This window comes from Equus caballus, chromosome 17 (genome assembly GCF_041296265.1).
Source record: "Equus caballus isolate H_3958 breed thoroughbred chromosome 17, TB-T2T, whole genome shotgun sequence".
NCBI classification, from domain to species: Eukaryota; Metazoa; Chordata; class Mammalia; order Perissodactyla; family Equidae; genus Equus; species Equus caballus.
Genome location: NC_091700.1, coordinates 31,504,982 through 31,524,231, shown reverse-complemented (window position 1 = coordinate 31,524,231; position 19,250 = coordinate 31,504,982). Strand labels below are relative to the sequence as shown.

At 34.1% G+C, this 19,250-nt stretch overlaps 1 protein-coding gene across 13 annotated transcripts in view; it reads right to left on the bottom strand.

Moving 5' to 3' along the window:
- Window positions 1-19,250, bottom strand: part of NBEA (neurobeachin) — a 671,317-nt gene that overhangs the window by 334,922 nt on the left and 317,145 nt on the right. For all 13 annotated transcript variants that reach the window (XM_070240236.1, XM_070240226.1, XM_070240227.1 and 10 more), the window contains one exon: window positions 8,027-8,088. In XM_070240236.1, coding sequence (XP_070096337.1) covers window positions 8,027-8,088 — 62 coding nt within the window. The remainder of the gene's footprint in view (window positions 1-8,026; window positions 8,089-19,250) is intronic.

The window sequence follows — 19,250 nt, the reverse complement described above, 5'->3', positions numbered from 1 at the left end:
CAGAATAATAAAGAACACCTACAACTCAACAACAACAAAAACCCAATTTAAAAATGGGAAAGGATGTGAACAGACATTTCTCCAAAGAGGATATATGAATGGCCAATAATAGGTGCATGAAAAGATGCTCAACACCATTAATCATTAGGGAAATACAAATCAAAACCAGGAGATACTTCTTCATTCTCACTAGGGTGGCTAAAATTTAAAACAACAACAACAACAAATAAAAAAAAGAATATAAGTGTTGGAGAGGCTATGGCGAAATTGGAACCCTTGTTCATTCTTCATGGAAATGTAAAATGGTGCTGCCATTGTGGAAAATTGTTTTGCAATTCCTTGAAAAGTTAAGCATAGAATGACCACATGGCTCAGCAATTCCACTCCTAGGTATATGCCTAAAAGAATGGAAAGTAGAGACTCAAATAGATATTTGTAGCCAATGTTAATAACATTATTCACCATAGTCAGAAGGTGAAAAAACTCAAGTGTCCATCAATAGATTAATGAATAAACAAAATGTGGTTCTATACATAAAATGGATTATCATTCAACCATAAAAAGGAATGAAGTTCTGATACACGTTGCAACATGGACGGACCTTGAAAACAGTATGTTAAGTGAAATAAACCTGACACAAAAGGATAATTTTATAATTCTACTTATATGAAATATTGAGAACAGGCAAATCATAGACAAAAAGTGGATTAGAGGTACCCAGAGTCTGGGGGAGGGAGATATAGGGAAATACTGCTTAGGGGGTACAGAGTTATTTTCTGGGATGTTGAAAATTTTTGGAAATAAATAATGATGATGGTTATACAACACTGTCAATGTAATTAATGCCACCAAACTATACACTTAAAATGGCGCATTTTATGTTATATATATTTTATCAGAGTAAAAATAAATCAAATCATCTGGGGGATTGTGTTTTACTCTTACTCATGAATTAACTCAATAAGAAATTAATAAATATCTATACTATGTGCTGGACCCTGTGCTAGGTGTGGATGACACAGTGGCGAGCAAAACAGAAGACATCACGGGCAACAGAATGCTTCAAAAAGAGAGGAAATTGGACATGATGCTTATTGTAAAGGAAATTCCAATGTAACAGATAAAGGAAATCATGCCTTTATCACCTGTAAGGGCATCCAATTCAAACCTGTAAACAAGTACCTTTATTTATTATCTAGATATATGTACTTCAAATGCTAAGGGGAATTATGGAGTGATTAGAGCCATATAATAATCATCCAGAAAAGCTTCATAAAAGACAAGAGTTTGACATAACTGGGAAGATATGAGGTAATAGTAATAGTTCTGTAATTTGTTAGTGGTGGTGGTTACATCAACATGAAGAATGAAATTGCATTGATCTATATATAGACACAAATAAATGCATGTAAAAATGCTGAAAGCTGAATAATATGTGTAGTCTAACATTACTATACCAATATCAATTTCCTGGTTTGATACTGTATTACATTTATATAAGATGGTATTATTGGAGGAAGCTGGGGGAAGAGTACATAGGACTCTATGTACTATTTTTGCTACTTCTTGTGAGTCTATAGTTATTTAAACAACAACAAAACCACAGAAAAAATGATCATGAGGGAACGCGCAGTGGAAGAAAAAGAGGACACAGAAAATTACTTATTACATGATAGGTAATAAAAAGAAAGCATGTTGAAATACACATAGTACAAAGGAAAAAAATCCGCCAAAAAGCAAGAGGATATATAATATTGGTAGGACTGTGAAATACATAAACAGTTTTTTTGCTATTTTTCAAAGTTGTAACGTGTCTGAAGAATTTATATAATGGAAACACAGTAAAACAAAAATGGGTAAACAAACAAACCAAAACAACTGGGAAGAAAGGAAAGGGGTGGATACGGTGGCAAGGTAGGGAAAGGGGTTTGAGGTCAGGGAGATAGGTGGGCAAGCAGTGTTCCAGGGGAATCTGGTTGCCTCAGAATTTGGTACATTTCCTTTGCTCCGCCACAGAAATGACAGCACTCTTAAGGGTCATCCTGCAGCCGACCAAGGCTCACTGACTTCTTCTTGTCCTAATTTTAGTTGAATTATGAAAATTCAGACATGAGAAAAGGACACTCATTTCTCTTTCATATTTTACCATTTTCACACGGATGAGCTCAGAACTTTTGTTCATCCATCATTTTCCTTCTCTGTTTATAATTTGGGTTGGATATGAACTAAATATACAAGGATGAAAGTGTTATATCATCTACCAGTATCATATACATTACAAGTAGCTTAGGGAAAAAACACTTTATAACATAAAAGTGGTTGAATTTTTATTTTATTTTAAAATTTATAATACCTGCTAACTTCTCCAGGAGTTAAAAGAAATCAATAAGAGACTTCATGGAAATGATCAAAAGTAATTTTGTCTTCTCTTTTTGACTACATCTTCCAAGAGGGATGCTATCAATAATGGGGTAGATAACAGATAGTTGAGTCTGCCCTCTTGTATCTGTTCAGTAGACATTCTACCCAAGATAAATTAAATAGATTTTTATGACCATTTCATATTTATATCCTCTTTCTTTTTTCAAAATGCCTACATCTTACTATATAATTTTCCCCATATTTTATAATAATTTGAAATCTTTATTATGACCCAAGTTGACAACAGTCTTTATGTATCACCATATTTTTCAATCTCCTGCTTAACTTTTATTTATTCTTAGGAAATATTATAAACTTCATGGCAAGAAAGATGAAATAATTATAGCAACTCCAAAAAAATTTAAACGCCCAACTTGCCCCTTTAACTTTGAGATGACATCACACCACAGATGAGAGTTGGCGTTAGGCACTGTCCAGAGAAAAAGGCGGGATTTGTAAGATACTCAGGAATGAAACAGTGACTTTATTCCTTTCAAAACTAGAGGCAGAATTTGTAAAGCCAAAGACCATGAACTACCCAACACTCTTCACAAGTTCAAAATTTCTTATCAACTTCAATTCTGTTCTATTAACATACTACAATATTTGATATTAAAAAATGCCCTCTAGGAAAATATTGTTTCACACATTGCCTGGAAATTGGCAATTCCCCTACATAACCAAATAAATCCAAATAAATATAGTCTGGCTTCTTATTTTCTGATGTGCTCCAAATGAGGCTGGTCACTGGTGTGAGCATGGAACAGGTTCATTTCTCTCCAGACCTTTCCTTGGACTGTTTCCTTGGCCTGCATCTCCTTCCCTGCTCATGCCGCATAGTAAGCCTATTAGTTTTAAGAGGTCCATCGTTAGTCCATCTCAATAAAACCTTCTACAAAAACCTTATTGTTGGTTCATAGGTTCAATTTTCTGAACCAGACATAGGTAGTAAATAATCATATTCAATTTAAAATATCATGCCAGGGGCCAGCCCGGTTGCGCAGCAGTTAAGTTCGCACCTTCTGCTTCATGGCAGCCCGGGGTTCACCGGTTCGGATCCCAGGTGTGGACATGGCACTGCTTGGCAAAAAGCCATGCTGTGGTAGGCCCCCCACGTATATAGTAGAGGAAGATGGGCATGGATGTTAGCTCAGGGGCAGTCTTCTTCAGCAAAAAAAAAAAAAAGGGAGGACGCTTGGCAGCAGTTAGCCCAGGGCTGATCTTTCTCAAAATAAATAAATAAATAAATATCATGCCAGAATTTTTAAATCTTTACTTATTTCAAATTCAGTCACATAATGGGCAAGTTTTATAGATAACACTAAATTCCTTAAGAACTGGGAGAATGTATCACTAAATCTTTAATAACCATCACAATGTTAAAAAAAAAAGTAGCCACTAAATAATTAAATGTGACATAATTTCATCAAGATAATTAGGATTTCATATTTCCAAAGAGGCTTGAAAAAAAAAATCTAGTCCATCCCAGGTTTTCTTACATTTACAATCTTCTGTACACACCAACAACCGTTTCAGTACTGAGTGCTCAAGAATGCATATTCTTTAGTCGGCCTCCATATTCACTTTAGCTATGTCTTTATACATCAATCTTACATTTATTATAGTCAGAAGAGAAGGATGTCTTTTTCCTTTGTACCAGCTGACTGAACTGTATTAGACTGGAAAAAATATGAAAAATTTAAAAGTTCAAAGTCCAAATCATCTGAAAAAGAAAGATTGTTCTTCAGTTGTGGTTGTTTTGTAAGTGCTGTGTTTAGAAGTTCTGGGTTGTGGCCTTGATCACATCAGCGAAGTCACTAAAATCTTCTTTATTTAAGTATATGAAGTATTTAGAAAAGAATAAAGGCAAACAAAACCACAAAATAATTCATGCTAGTAACTTCATACACAGATCCTAGGGACTTAGAAGGCGGACTTCTACTTTATGTTTCTTATATGTTTTTGAGTTTTTAATGAGAATAAAAATGATTTATTAAGTATATATTTGCTTAATCAGTGCTTCAAGTCAGAAAGTGCTTAAGTACTGAGAGACATTATTTTTTACATAAAAGTTTCTCAATTTATAAAACATTTTCTATTGACAGATAAGGCACAGAAAAACACAAGTGACATCTGCTAAGCTTTACTTATGAAAACTTAAAGAAATCCTATGGGATAACATCACTCAATTTTTCCTGGAGTACCTCTGATGGAGACTTCCTAAAAAAAAAAATCTGGAAATAATTAGAAACTATTATAGTACCCAAAAATGTTTACTTGAAAACTAAATCTGCTATTCATCAAAGAACACAATACACTCAGAATAAGGTAATGGAAAAATAAGGTACACATATAGAATAATGTAAAGCATCTAAACCAGATCTGATCATAAAACTTAAAAAAAAGTTGGCAGAAGACAGTATCAAAGCTGTGATATACTGAAGAATTCTGTAGTAAACCTTTGTTTAACCGATTAAACACTAATTTTGTCCAAATAATACATAATAATTATTTTACTTCAGTTTATTTTACTTTCAAATGACAGGAAACAAATTTTTTTTTTTAAAAAAGATGCAACTGAGAGTAACTTTAATACAAATCGAAAGGGAAGAAGAACAAATAGTTACTTCTTAAAATTTACTTTTGTGTCATAAGATCTAAGTGGAAAAGAAAAGTAGCCACAATACAGTAAAAAATGTTTTGGGTATTTGTGGAACAATAAATGCAAAATAATGATAATGTTAATAGTTTCTTAAAACTTAAAATATGGCTTCTACAGAGACGTAACATTCCACTGGGGGGTAGACTGGATGGCATGTCCCTGGGAGTTTAAAAGGCTGTCCATATGAACCAAATTATCCTTGACAAGTACCTTCAGACGGTTGTAATATGATCTCATTTAAATTTAGACCATATTTTGCACACAAACCACAAGATAGTAAGTTTATTCAGGAGCTCAGATAAGAAGAAAAGAAAAGCTGATATTCTTAATAACATGTAGTAAACATGAAATTTCCAAAAGGAAAAGCACAAGTATAAAAGCATCTAATGTGTTGCAGCAAATCAAAGAAAAATGCTGCAGGAAATGCTGATTTTTCCTTTCCTTTTTCAATCCTTAGCTACCTATTCGCTCCAAACAAAATCTTATCCTTTGATGGTTTATCTAAATTTGGAAAAAGAAAAGCATATTTTCAGCAAATAAATAAACTGGAAAATTCCACTTGCATTGAAGACTTATTTTAACCAAGAATTAAATCAGTGTGGATAATATCTTAGTTGTATTTCTCAACTGTGGAAAAAAATATATATAGTGCATCAAAATTTTCAACTGTTTTATTAGTACTAATAACTACTCATCATCATAACATGAAGCTATCAATATCTGTGAAGCGCTGACTGTAAAATAAAAGAAAAAAACAACTCAGAACTCTGCAGCTTTAAAGATTCCTCAGGATTGCCTTCTGCCTTGGCACAAGGACAGCATAGAGAACCACGCTGATTCTACAGGGATCACTCCACTGCTGGAGAAATGCATTAAGGCCTGCAGAAGAAAACCCTGCTTTGGAGAGCGCTGTGCCAAGCAATCTGCACAGCACCATTAACTGTATTCATTTCTCTTTATCAGAAGTCTGCTACTGCCATGGTTGCCCTGCTAATGGGTGAAAACAGGACATAAATCATCTTGAATTTGCATAGTAGACAAAAACGGCAGATAATTTTAAGAAATTTTGAAGACGTCCATTTCTTTTCTGTGTCCTTAAAACAAGGTTTTATACTTCCTTGGAACAAATAACAATCTAGGAAGATGGTTTATAAGCTAATTTCACAGTAAAATAGTAAACTCCTCCCACCTAAATTGTACTGAAGGAAGATTACTCATTTGTTTCTTTAAAAGTATTTTGAGGGAAGCAGCATTTCAGTTTAACAGAAAATAAAAACACAATTGGAGCTATTTTTTTTTTCAAACATACATTTTTAAGTCACTTAAATGAGGTATATTTAATCAATCAACTGCATGAAATATTTAAACACACTGAATTATTTAGAAAAATTCAACTAGAAAATCAAACTGAGAGACATGTTTATAATATTGCTTTGCTGAAACATTGAAAGACAGTGTACTGCATAGAGAGCTTAAATTTCTCACTCTTCCTTTCAATCAATATCTGAGGCAAAGTTTCATCTCTAGGGCCCTTAATGACAGGAATTCCTGGAGCCAGCAAATGAGTAATGTTAAACCTATGATTAGATGATGAGGCCATCAAAGACACTAGACCCTAATGCTACATTCCTCTTTATTTCTCTCAACTGCAGTGAAACCCAGAGCTAAGGAAGAAGGAATTTTAAGCTATTTTTTTTTCCATAAAAGCGTTTTTAAAAAACGTTCATCAGCAAGAACCTAAAAGTTCCGGATAGATCTCCCAGAACGTCTCTCGAACTCAGGACTCTGGCATCAGGTCACGACTTTCAAATGCCCTGCAGATCAACTCCTGCCAGGGATGCTGTTTTCTTCAACTTCTTCCTTGTTAGTATTTGTCCTGGCTGAAAAGGGGGGAATGTACCTAATGATTTCCCTGTGAATATGTTCTCGAAGAAAGTCAACCTGAAGACTGGAAATCGATAGGTAAGTTTTCGGTTGTTCTGTTTTTGCTGATATTCTTAAGGATCAAACGAAGTCATATTGCTGTTTATTTCAGAGTTAGCTGTGTTTGGGGGCAGATCTCAGGTCAGTAACTAGAAACAGTTGAGATTTATTTTTCCTTCTAGTGAGGAAACCAGGAATAAATGTAGCAACTACTTATTACAAACATATATAAGCTCTTTTTTTCATTCTCATATTATAAAATATTTAATACTTAGATGAAAATCAAGATCACTAGGAGACCTGACAGAGCAGCAAGAAGAAAGACCATTAGGTCCCTATTTCCATTATCAGAAACATGTAATATTTTTGTGTGTGTGTATATATATTTAGTTTCTTATAATTGCTAAAAACAAACAATACCCAACAATTCAATTCTATTTTTAATTCTGATTATTAAAGAAAAATAGCATAAGCAGATTTTTAGAATGTACACTGACACATACAAATTACATTTTAAAGAAAGGCAAGCAGCAAGGCATTGCATCAACGCCCACTCCCTAATGAGCTGTTTTAAATACTTTGGTTACTGACTGAAAAAAACTTAGTTTTCACTGTCTCTAATCTAATAGAGAAGAAGACACCATGTAATTAGCAATAAACATCAAAATTACAAATGCTACTGTATCATTTTTAAACGGTGGGCTGTAAAGAAGGATATCAAAATATCTATCACAAATATATGTATATTTGCATATATAAAAAGATAGAGGACAATAGAAGGATAGGGAGGGTGGGAAACTATAAAACAGCTAAAAAGAGAAGGGAGATGAAAAATATTTCCATTGTAAGACCATTTACACCATATTTCTCAATATAAATTATTTTCTTCAGCTATGGGGTAATAGATGAAAGTTTCAAAAATATATAAACATATACATATATATGCACCTACATCCTATTGTTAGTGACATAAAAGAATCCTCTCGTAGTTTAACGTAGTCAGTGAATGTGATTTCCTACCTGAGAACAAAGCAGCATAACAAGCTCAACCACAGACGTGCTGGACTTCATACAAACGAGGCCTACAGGAAAGAAAGGTTAGAACAAAATGAAGTTACAGTGGTAGAAACCATCATTCCCAGTTAATTCATTATATAGTTTTAATTTATAAAAACTTTTTTTCAAATAGAACTCCTAAAATAAAATGAATGGAAACATTCACCAACACATATATTTACAGCATTAATTTTAAAATATTCAGATATTCAAAAAGATTTAAAAATACTAAAAAATTGACTTCATGCTTCGGTTATTTATTTGGTTAAGGCATTTCTTATATTTAAACAAGCTGGAAGATGGTTATCAAAATTTTTAGAGCTGCTTTTATTCCAATGACCTTTGCTATGTGATTGTCTCCTGGAGTGAATTACAAGAATCATTGAAGATTTACCTAAATTTTCTTCCAAAAGACAAAATTAAAATAATTTCTTCATAGGTAATTCCCCATAGGTTGTCCATTGTTAAGTGGTTTTTAAGATAATAAAATGAATTTCACACACAATTAACATATTAAGCAACGTTTATGAAATCTTCCATTGTTCTGCTTCCGCAGTCTCTAAACAGACCTCAGAGGAATAGACGTACTAACACGTATGTACTAAAGGCTCCTCCTCATCGATCACTTACTATGTCCTGGGCACTGCTGTAAGTGCCTTATGTACACGGTCTCTTTTAATTCTCATTTATAAGCTGTGACATACCATTATTATTCCCATTCTACAGGTAAGAAAATATTCTTCCTATAAACAGTTTATTCCCATTCTACAGGTAAGAAAATATTCTTCCTATAAACAGTTTAAACATTAATTATTCATCAAAACTTGTTCCAATTAAAAGGATGACTGCTGTATAACATTTTATATAATAAGAAAGCAGATCATGATTAGTAGTTTTTTAAGTGCCAACGTAGAGGAAGATGTAACCAAGGATTAATCAATGTTAATCATGATGTTCACTAATTTAAAATGTATTTTTAAAAGTTTTTCAGTGTTTTGAAAAATTTAAATAATTTAATTAATAGGTTTGTTTTTCTTTTTATGTGAGGACAAACGCAATCAGCAAAAACACTGTACAGTAAGAAATGCCATGGTCTTACATTAGTTGTTGCTAAATGGGAAGTTGAAGCGAAACCATTTATTTTTTTCTTCTTAAGGTGATTTCAATAAACAGTCTCAAATGCCTTCTAGACACTAGCATGTATATTTATTGTAGGTGGTGGATAAATACTCTTTTGTGCCCACTCTTCTAACGACCCTATCCTTATTGTAAAGACAGACAGAACAAGCTGTAAAAAGGCACTAGTATTCCATCTTATCAGATCTTTGGGCAGACAGTTAACTAATGAAATAAGAGGCAGATGTGAAAAGCTCATTTAAGAGACAACTGCTGTAACTGATCAGCAATTCTCATGCTCAGGAGCTAGAAAGTCAGAAAGATTAATGGAACATTTATCACCTGTTGGCTACTCAACTATTTGTAATTCTGACAAAGAAAAACTAAGTAAAAGGCCAAAGGACTACGCATATGTACTCCATATCAATTTAGATTTTAGATGGTAAAGCTATATAAAGAATTATTCACCATATATTCTGTGTATTAGAGTTTTTTAAAACATAACAACTTGAAGTAAAAATTAGGAAAAACATGCAATTATATTCATTTCTTACAAACTAATTTTTTAAAATGAACTTCTACAAAACCCCTATGTAACAAGAATATTCATAATTTTTACAAACACTATCATTCCATCATAAGAAAGATATAAACAAATGCTCCATCAATGCTGCGACAACAAATTGACAGGACAGCAAAATTACAATTTGCAAACAGTACTCTCAGTACTTTGAAAAAGGCTATTGTGATTTCAACTCCATAAATCCTCATACCTTTATTAATGTGTTTTGTCTAATTAGTTTAAAACAGAATGAACTAACAGATTCTCCTCAAAAGAACAACAACAAAAAAAACCCTAACCTTGACGATGAGAACATAGGCAGAGGCAATTCTGGAAGACTTACCAACCTTCAAAAATTATATAATCACTTTGGTTGGAACTATTTCTTTTTTTTTTCCTCATATGTTTTCACTCAGTTTATTTATTTATTTATTTATTTATTTTAATTGCAGTAACATTGGATTATAACATTATATAGCTTTCAGATGTACATTGTAAGATATTTCAAATTCTGTGTAGATTACATCATGTTCATCACCCAAAATCTAATTATAGTCCATCCCCTCACATGTGAGCCTAATCACCCCTTTTGACCTCCCCCAAACTTCCTCTATGGTAACCACCAATCCAATCTCCATTGCTATGTGTTTGTCGTTGTTTTTATCTTCTACTCATGAATGAGATAATACGGTATTTGACTTTCTCCCTCTGGCTAATTTCACCCAGCATAATACCCTCAAGGACCATCCATGTTGTCACAAATGGCCTGATTTCATCATTTCTTATGGCTGAGTATTCCATCGTGTATAAATACCACATCTTCTTTATCCATTCATCCCTTGATGGGCACCTAGGTTGCTTCCAGGTCTTGGCTATTGTTCATAATGGTGCAATGAACCTAGGGGTGCAAGTATCTTTATGCCTTTGCATTTTCAAGTTCTTTGGATAAATACCCAACAGTGGGATAGCTGGATCATATGGTAGATCTATTCTTAATTTTCTGAGGATACTCCATACTGCTTTCCATAGTGGCTGCACCAGTTTGCACTCTGGTTGGAACTATTTCTAAGTGTTAACACAAGTATTACTAAAACAAATAGGTAAACTGCAATTTTTTTTTTACTAGAGATATTGAAAATATAAGCATTGTCTGATGAAACTCTATCCTTGCACATTTTCTAAATAAAACAGCATCCATATTTGACAATTTAATATCACTCATTTTGAAATGTAAGTAATAAATATGGTCTTGTATAACTCAAGAAAACTAAATTTATCTAGTGATACTATAAATAACTCAGGTTACATGCATAAGGCAAATAGTGTATGTCTCAAATAGGTTGAGCTTTTCCTTTTTGTATCTAGCAAGAAATTCATAATCAAATTGACTCTGATGTCTCCTCATCTGAGCAAAGCACAGTGTTATCACTCAGGAGTCTACAGAAATGAAGAGGACAGTATCTACACCTTCCCAAGTACTCCATATTTTAATTCAAGTCTAAGATTATCTAACATTTACATAGAGCTTTATCATTTACAAATCACTTTTCTATATGGTGTCTCATTTGATTCTCTTAACAACTCTTTGAATTATTGTTACCTCATGTGATGGATGAAAAAATGAAGAGATTCAGTGACTAGCCGAAGGTGTTTCATTCAGTAAGGCGTGAAACTGGGACCTGAATTCAAGTCATCTAACTTGAAAGCCCATTTCATGTTTGCTGCAGAGCTACATAAATAATTTGACATTAAGAGGACACCAATACGTGACTAGAGATAGGTCATAAGGGTTAATACCAACATGGACGATTTTAACAGTTTTCTTGGAGAAGTTCAGATATGGGGACAAAAAGCACTAGCTTAAGCAAAAAGTACAGAGGAAGCAGGGAACAAAAAAAAATCTGAAAAGACCTTTATAGCTTGGGGGATGGATAGCTCGACTACAGGAGGTGTTTGCAAGTGGGACTGTAGGGCTAGGTAGGGTAAAATTCAAAGACAGATAAAGGTGGAAAGAAATAAAATCACAAAAGTTTTTGAAAGTTAAAAAGAAGAAGTTAGAGCAAGTTATAAAATGGGGGAAATGACACCAAGACTCAGTTATGGCATTTCTACACCATGATGACTTTTCCTGCCTTGTCAATTAAGCAGCAGCCCCCAAAGGAGCTGTACAGATGTGCCTCTCCAACAAAAATCTAGTTAGAGGTGTTGACCGACTAATGGAACGTTTTCATCAGCAAGGATACATTGACCAGAATAAATATTCTACCTAGAAATACTAATCCTATACTTTTACCAGAAAAAAGTGTGAACACCTGGAGTGTAGACAATAAACATGTAAAGGAAGGAGGCTAGTATATGTGGGAAGTATTCCAAAGGTGAGGAAGACTGCCTGGTAAGAGCTTTTCAATATATTATGAACTACACTGTTGAAAGATAAGGTCTGCTGAGTAGCTAAGATACAAGGACTTGAGATGATTAATGAGTAGGGCAAATTAGAGGTGGTCCAGACCCAGGCAGCAAACAAAGAATGGGTGGAGCTGAGTAAACCATCAGCCAAAACACTCACAGTTCTTTTGGGTTCACACTAGGGGTAAGAAGTCAATTTCCACTTTTAGAAATACACTTCTCTTGCCATAAAAAACAAAAAAACAAAACACCAAAACCCACCAAATTGTAAAATGAGTGTGAAGTTAAAAGCTTGACTTTTGGGATGAACCTATGTTTCTTTAATATGAGAACAGTGAACGGTACAGTGATGCTGTTTTAACACAGAGCTGTCAGACTCTTTTGAGTTAATCTGTGGGTCTGACTTTATGTATCTGTAGAATTAGAAGATCAAGTTCAAAGAGCCCTTAAACTTTAAAATAGCGTGGAGAAATTCCATCTCTGGCAGGACGTTCCTCACAGTGGGAGGTGAAGGGCATGAAGCTTTACAATGACAAGCAAGGAAGTGCACTCCCAGGTAGGACACATCTTTTAAGGAACGTCAGAGTTTTCTTTCAGCAAGAGGCCTCTTCCAAGAGAGGAGACCAACAGACATCTATGCCTAGGGCGGTGCTCTGAGTACACCCTCAATAAATATCAATTAAATGAACACATCCAGAAATCATCACTCACTGAGTACCTACCATAGTTGATAGAGAAAAAAATAAGTAAGATTTTGAGAAAAATAAGAGTATTTTTTAGAACAGGAGTGCAATTCACTCAAAAAGCATTAATTGAGCATCGTGTTTAATGTGCCAGACACCATGCCAGGTACTAAGTTCAAAAAGATGTGAGGAAATTGGGACAGATTATGTAAACAAATAATCATGATCTAGAATCCTGGCAGGTACACAGAGAACAGAAATTGTTAGAAGCACAGAAAGTATAGAGAGCAACTCTGCTGAGGAGAATTTATAGGGAATGTGATATTTGAGTTGCATGATACAGAGCTTATCTACATAAAAAAAAGGAAAGAAAGCAAAGTCATCCGAGGTGACAGAAATGTTAGAGGTATAAAGACATATGAAATAGCGGGTACAATGAAGTTGGAAGGTTATGCTGGGGAGTGCAGAGGATGGAAGGAAGTGAGAGGAAACGAAGACAGAGAGGTAGACAGGAAGCAGAGCCACACGTGGTGTACTATTCCTGTTGGCAACAGGGACCACTGAAGGATTTTGAGCATGGCGCAGACAGAATCCCAGCTATTTTGGAAAGATCACTTTCTTTCAGTGGTATAGGAAGAAACCTGCAACTGCAAAGTCTAGTGAAGATCTTGAAAGCCTAAGCTGAAGGCAGTGGCTATACAAGTAGAGACAGACCCGAAGGACAGTTTTAGAATGAGACAATAAAGCATTTTAGACAACTGAATATGAAGTGAGAGGGTAAAGCAGTGAACAGAGGGTGAATGACGGCACCTTTAACTGAGAGAGAAAACAGATGAAGGAGCACGTGTGAAGAAAGAGCTGAGTTTCATTCTGGACAAAATTAGAAATATAGGCAAAAAAATTAATTTTGAGCTTTAGGATTGTTTGTCTTTTGGGTGTAGACACTGTAACTCTGACAAACCAGACATAAATAAGCAACACTGATAACATGGAGTGGAAGAAAATATAATTGTGCAGTTTTTATAAGAGTCCCATAGTAGACTACCCATACTAATCTTACCAATACAGTTTTAATTTTTAAAGATTTTATTTTTCCCTTTTCTCCCCAAAGTCCCCCGGTACATAGTTGTGTATTTTTAGTTTGGGTCCTTCTAGTTGTGGCATGTGGGATGCCGCCCCAGCATGGCCCGATGAGTGGTGCCATGTCTGCGTCCAGGGTCCGAACTGGTGAAACCCCAGGCCACCAAAGTGGAGAGCGCCAACTTAACCACTTGGCTGCGGGGCTGGCCCCCCAGTACAATTTTAAGATCTAGTTTTTCTATTTCTCCTCATAATAAAATATACTAATTTATTTTCCATCAAAATTTTCATATTCTGATAACACGAATTTTAAAAATCCAGTCTACTCAGGACTATGGAGGTTTTACATAACTTTCTAATGATTTTAACTTTTTTGAATTCCAAAATAAGTAGAGATTAAGGGCACTGAAATAGGTGAAGTAGTTTCCTTTCTGTAATAAATGTGGAATAAGCACCCCAGCCTTTGAAACGAGTTTCGCGTGCTCACTATGCTGCATTTGCTTTAGTATCAGTGGTGGACAGCTGGTAATTTGAAATTCTGTTCTCTGTAGTTTTCACCTTGTGTTTTCGGAAGCATTCTAAGATACAGTGTATAACTATAAAGTATATATCTTTTATGACTTCTGCAATGCTTACACATCTCTATCCACATAATAGCAATTTCCTATGTTTTTTCTTTACCATTCTTTTACCTTTTTATCTGAAACATGTAATTTATTTTCCTATTTCATCACTGTGACATGCTCCTATAGTGTGGCTTTCTAAGTTAATACTAAAACCCAAAACCAGACAAAAAAATCAATATTAAACATCCTTTCAAATAACAATAATGACTTGAATTTTTATTATTATTGCTACAACTAATATTAATATATATATAGGTAGTATTACTTACTATTTGACTGGACATTTCAAGATTTGCCTACATGTTCTTTCAGAGATTTTAAATTAAAACTGCATTACAAATGGAAACAATTGTAACATTACCTTAAAGAAACTAAACTAACATTAAGTTCATTTACTAAGAAGAAGCTTATTTATGTATTTATTTATTTATTTATTTTGAGGAAGATTAGCCCTGAGTTAACATCAGCCACCAATTCTCCTTTTTTCGCTGATGAAGATTGGCCCTGAGCTAACATCCGTGCCCATCTTCCTCTATTTTATACACGGGATGCCTGCCACAGCATGACTTGATAAGCCATGCATAGGTCTGCGCCTGGGATCCAAACCAGCGAATCTGGCCCGCTGAAGTAGAGCACATGAACTTAACCACTACACCACTGGGCCGGCCCCTAGAAAAAGCTTTCGAAAATGTATTTAAACCATCACAGCCTACTTTTATATTTAGATTATAAATTTTAACTGAAAAAAAAGCTCTTCAAACTACTGTAAAGATAGGGAGAGTTCATTCATTCACTGACTTACTTTAGTTCACTACAACCTAAGTCATCACAGACTTTCAGCAGTCTTACTGTCTTTACAACAGGAACAAAACTGCAGTTTCTGGAAGGATCATATACAGGGAGTCAGCAAACTTGTTCTGAAAAGTTGCAGATAAAATATTTTAGGCTTTGGGAGCAGCCATAAGTTTCTGTCCCAGATACTCAATTCTGAAATTGTAGTACAGAAGCAGCCATAAACAACACACAAACAAATGAGCTTGGCTGTCTTCCAATAAAACTACTCAGCCTAAGGTGTGTACACACATATGTGTGTGCATGTGTGTAAGAGAGCACACATGCATGTGCACACATACATATATATTTACAGATTTTTTAAACTGCAGCAGACATTATTTTAGATGCATGTCTATGATACTTTATAATTTCAAAATCCAAAAAGCTCTGAAAAAGCTTTCTTGTAAGATTGTTGCAAATTCAATCATCAGCAAAATTTCACCTAAACAATGTGATGCTATTTACAATTTTCATTCCACTTAGTGTGAGTATCCCTATGTATCACTGCCGACTTTATTAATGTGTTTAATTAACAAGCTATCCTAGACTCCTGTGAAGTTGCTATGAAATATACACATAGGCACCTATTACCTTTCTTAAATCCCAATATACTTGAATGACAAAACACATCTGGCTTTAAGGTTTTGAACAAGGGATTTCAGGCATTTATTAAAGTAAAAGAAATGTGACTTAGTTCTTTAAAAGTCAGAAATTAGTGGTACTCTCTTACATGAAATATGTTGAAAGATTCATAAAGAAATTAATATTAATTGCAATTTCAAATAAATCTGATATTGCACCTTTCCCCATGGAAATTTCATTTATTCAGAAGAACTAAAAATCTATTTCCCTATGGGAATGGTTGGCTAAGCACTTTTAAATTGTAAATCTAGAATGTTTAGATTGCTCAAAAACAGAATTAGCGGTAACTGTAGTTACACAATGCCCAAACAGTCATTTGACTGAGGTATATAAATATATACACATTTGGCCATTGTGTTGACGCAGCCTATGAACCTTGTTGACCGTGGATATTTTTTCATTTTTATAGTTTTTCTTTTGCTCAGAATTTTTGCATATTGGTAGAGCTGAAGTTCCTAAGACTCTTTCACAGATAATTCTTCCAGAGAATCATAGATTACAATAAAAAATGAAGTTACAGTGATGGTTCCTACATGATACTTACTAGTGATCTGATTGCAGTATGAACTGAGCTGAAGAGAATATTCTCATGGCATTATTATTAACACCTATTAAATATGAAACAGCTGAAAACATACTCTTTTGTTACTTATGCTTTAGAAACCACATTTATGCTAGCCCATCAAAACATCATATCAGAGTAAACATTCTGGCAAATTCTTGATGTTCAATGTCACTCTTCTCTTGTCACCACGTGACCTTAACTTCTGTTTGCACATTCCATTAAAATATCATTTTTCATTTACACATACTACAAAATAGATTACAATTTCCAAATCACTTGGAATTAATTAGGTTTTGAGTTGGCTGTCTCTTGAGATATTTTCATTTAAATAATTTATTTAAGGAACTATAAGTAAGCCACTGCTGTATGCACAGAGATGACACAGTCATTGGCCTCAAGGAGCTCAATCTAGTTACAAAGATAATATATTTATGAAGGAGTCTAGAGAGTGTTACACTAAAAAAAAATTACAATAAAGCACCATGCCTCAAAATTAAAAAATTTTTTTGAGGGGCCAGTCCCGTGGCCGAGTGGTTAAGGTCATGCACTCTGCTTCAGCAGCCCAGGGTTTCATCAGTTCAAATCCTGGGCACAGACATGGCACTGCTCATCAGGCCATGCTGAGGCAGCATCCCACATGCCACAACTGGAAGGACCCACAACTAAAAAAGAAAATACACAACTATGTATCTGGGGGTTTTGGGGAGAAAAAGGAAAAATAAAATCATCAAAAAAAATTTTTTTTGAGATTTTCATTAAATACTTTTATTCATAGTATTAGATTCAAGTTTCTACTACAGAAGTGACTGACCTGAGTTGTGCCCTTTTCTTGACTTCCTGATTTAATCACAACAGCTGTGAATAAGGATGAAATAAGGAAAATAAGAAACATTTTCACTATCATAAATCATCTGGATCCCTTAAGTCTCTTTGGGTTAAAATTAATTATAGAATCAATTGTTATTTCTATATCATTCCCCTACACCAGCTTTCTTCTCTTTTCCCTGTGCTGCATCCAATTCCAAAAAGCATCAGTTAGAATTCTAAAATTACTAAACTGTCTGGTTCAAATTTTGACGTTATTCAAGAAAAACTCTGGTCCCAAACAATAGGAATGCCACATGTGTTTTAACCATGTATTTCAAGAAATAATAACTACTAAAAGAGGAGAAAATATAGTGAGTTAAACAGTCATACAATTAAATCACATAAATAGTTACAGTTGAATAAAAATGGCTATACTAATAAGGCCTTCGTGTTAAAGTAAAACTAATTTATATTCTATAAAATATGGGATTTTCCTTTTAAATATAGTATGTATAAATGTATAATTTGTATAGTTATAGTTCCAAACTACTCAGATTCTGACTTTAATTTATTTACATTCTCTAATAAATACATTGAATAATTCTAAGTTCTCAAATTCAAATAAATTTAAAGTTGCTTTTGTAGTAATATACACCTTTAAGTTCTTTCTTTTCGGATTCAGAAAAATGCTGGTTCTTTTTCTTTCAAATACTTAAATATAACGCAAATAAAAATACTACGCATCACTTTTCTTTTTTTTAACATATTTCTCAAGGCTTTATTTTTTTTCTGCTTTTTCTCCCCAAATTCCCCCAGTACACAGTTGTATAGTTTTTTAGTTGTGGGTCCTTCTAGTTGTGGCATGTGGGATGCCACTTCAACGTGGCCTGATAAGCAGTGCCATGTCTGTGCCCAGGATCCAAACTGACGAAATCCTGAGCTGCTGAAGCCGAGCGCGTGAACTTAACCACTTGGCCACGGGGCTGGCCCCTGTATTACTTTTCTTAATAATGCATTCATGAAGTCAAAGATAAAAAACTAAGAAACATAATTGGTAAAAGGAAATTGTGTGAGAATTATTGTGAGTAAGGCAAATAGCAAAGAAAAAAATGTTTCAGATTAAGGCAAGCCCAAGTAGAGGTCAGTCAAGTAACCTCACCTATTTTCAAGACTGTTTTAACTTTATACAATAATTATAGGCTAAATTGCTGAAGTACTTTGAGAAAACAAACTGGACCTTCACACAGCTCCTTATCTGTGCTCAAAGCAATAAATTCTCCAATTTGACCCAAGCTGAATTTTGTTTACTGAACCCTCCAGTTAGAGCAGAAAGGTAAACAGAGATGAGTAATCAGTCCAGTTTTATTCATTCTTAGGAATGAAATGGGAAGTTAAGGGAACTTGAACAAACTTGCCAGTTCTTTAAATTTTACAAAATTGAAAATTTTACAAAATCAAAAGTCACAGAAATTATTATAAGCATATGATTCCATCCAAGCAATAATTTATTGGGATTATATGCCATGGGTTATATAAACAACAAAGTACAGATCATAAATGAACAAGACTATTTTGCTATACCAGAAAATCCTACATCCAACTCACATCTATCCACAATACAGAGTCTTGGAGTCAAAATATATGGTTATATACCAGAATTCAATCCAATAATGATACAGTAAAGAAGTCAGTATGTGAATTGCTTTGAAATTAAAAAAAATAACACTTCAAGTATAAAATATTAGACCTACTTATAAATTAAAAGTAAATGGTGCTTTTATTTCTTCTAATCCTTCGTGCAATAATTGATCTATTACAAATAACAGTTATCTTTGAAATAGCATGAACTGGGAAATCTGCAAAATGG